A 2119-nucleotide genomic window follows, 5' to 3' on the forward strand; every position below is an offset into this window, starting at 1 on the left:
AGATATGGAGGAAAACAGCAGTGTTACCATGTTGGTGCCAGATATTGGGAAACAAGAAGCTGTATTAACTACTGAAAGTGTCAGTCCTTCATTGGAAGTTGATGAACAAAGAAAAGCTAAAACAGATCCATTAATCCATGTTATCCAGAAGTTAAGCAAGATAGTGGAACACGAGAAGTCACAAAAATGTCTTTTAATTGGGAAAAAACGCTCACGTTCCAGTGCTACAACACGCTGTCTTGAAACCCAAGAACTTTGTGAGATTCCAGCTAAAGTAACTCAGTCACCTGCTGCTGACATTAGAAGGGTTGAGCTGTCACAAACAAATTTTACCCCTGACTCTCTTGCCCAGAATGATGGGAAAGCTATGTCTTACCAGTGCAGCCTTTGTAAATTTCTGTCATCATCTTTTTCTGTGTTGAAAGAGCATATCAAACAGCATGGTCAGCAGAATGAAGTGATATTAATGTGCTCAGAGTGCCATATTACATCTAAAAGCCAAGAGGAACTTGAAGCTCATGTAGTAAGTGACCACGAAAACTATACCCAATCCAAAGCCCAACAGTGCATGAGCCCCTCCAACTCCTTATGTCAGAGAACCATAGAAAGAAATAATGAAAACTTTCCTGACATCCCAGTGAACCATCCACAAACTCATACTGTCCAAACTGCATCCACAGCAGAAATGGGTAGGAGGAAATGGTATGCATATGAACAGTATGGCATGTATCGATGCTTGTTTTGTAGTTATACTTGTGGCCAGCAGAGAATGTTGAAAACACATGCTTGGAAGCATGCTGGGGAGGTTGATTGCACCTATCCAATCTTTGAAAATGAAAATGAGCCTCTAGGCTTGCTGGATTCTTCAGTGGCTGCTGCACCTGGTGGGGTCGATGCAGTAGTCATTGCTATTGGAGACAGTGAATTGAGTATCCACAATGGGCCATCCGTACAAGTGCAGATTTGCAGCTCAGAACCATTATCATCTTTAACTCCTTTTAAACAGAGTGCAGAAGCAGGGGCACACCTAAGTCAGCCAGTTACCCTCAACCCTAATGAGGAGGAAGAAATGTTGGAGGTGATTTCTGATGCAGAGGAGAATCTGATTGCTGATAGCCTACTTTCATCAGCACAGAAAATCATTAGCAGTAGCCCAAATAAAAAAGGTCATGTTAACGTGATAGTGGAGCGTTTGCCAAGTGTTGAGGAAACTCTTTCACAGAAACAATTCTTCATGAATGCTGAAACTGAAGAGGGGAAAAACCCGAGCTCAACAGAAGCCCAGATTGGGTGCAAAAGAACAGATGATGTTTATCACGCTGAGAAATGTACTGTTGATATTGGGGGCTTGATCATAGGTTGGAGCAATTCAGAGAAGAAAGACAATGAGTTAATAAGTAAAGGCCTGGCTACTGATGAGAATGCCCCACCAGGCCGAAGAAGGACAAATTCTGAGTCTCTTCGACTACATTCATTAGCTGCAGAAGCCCTTGTCACAATGCCTATAAGAGCTGCAGAACTAACAAGGGCCAACCTTGGGCACTATGGGGATATAAATCTTTTAGATCCAGATACTGGACAAAGGCAAGTAGATAGTACATTGGTAGCATATACAAAAATGATGTCACCACTTAAAAACTCTTCAGATGGATTAACTAGTTTTAACCAAACCAACTCTACCTTTGTAGCACTCCCTGAGGATAAGCAAGAATTGTCAGATGGGCAAGTTAAGACAGGCATCAGCATGTCCTTACTCACCGTAATTGAAAAATTGAGAGAAAGGACAGACCAAAATGCTTCAGATGATGACATTTTGAAAGAGTTGCAGGACAATGCCCAGTGCCAACCCAACAGTGATACAAGTTTGTCAGGAAACAATGTGGTGGAATACATCCCCAATGCTGAACGACCCTACCGTTGCCGCTTGTGTCACTATGCAAGTGGTAACAAGGGCTATATCAAGCAGCACTTGAGAGTCCATCGACAGAGACAGCCATATCAGTGTCCCATCTGTGAGCACATAGCTGACAACAGCAAGAACTTGGAGACCCACATGATCAACCACTGTAAAACAAGAATATACCAATGCAAGCAATGTGAAGAATCTTTTCATTATAAG

At 42.3% G+C, this 2119-nt stretch overlaps 1 protein-coding gene across 1 annotated transcript; it reads left to right on the plus strand.

Moving 5' to 3' along the window:
• Positions 1-4: 4 nt before the first annotated feature.
• Positions 5-2113, plus strand: LOC103584542 (zinc finger protein 507-like; the record flags this gene model as incomplete). The annotated part of the gene is made up of 1 exon (XM_008565503.1): positions 5-2113. A coding segment is annotated over exon 1 (2109 nt), but the record flags the coding sequence as incomplete, so codon positions are not given.
• Positions 2114-2119: the final 6 nt, after the last annotated feature.

This window comes from Galeopterus variegatus, unplaced genomic scaffold (assembly GCF_000696425.1).
Source record: "Galeopterus variegatus unplaced genomic scaffold, G_variegatus-3.0.2 Scaffold63551, whole genome shotgun sequence".
Taxonomy (NCBI): domain Eukaryota; kingdom Metazoa; phylum Chordata; class Mammalia; order Dermoptera; family Cynocephalidae; genus Galeopterus; species Galeopterus variegatus.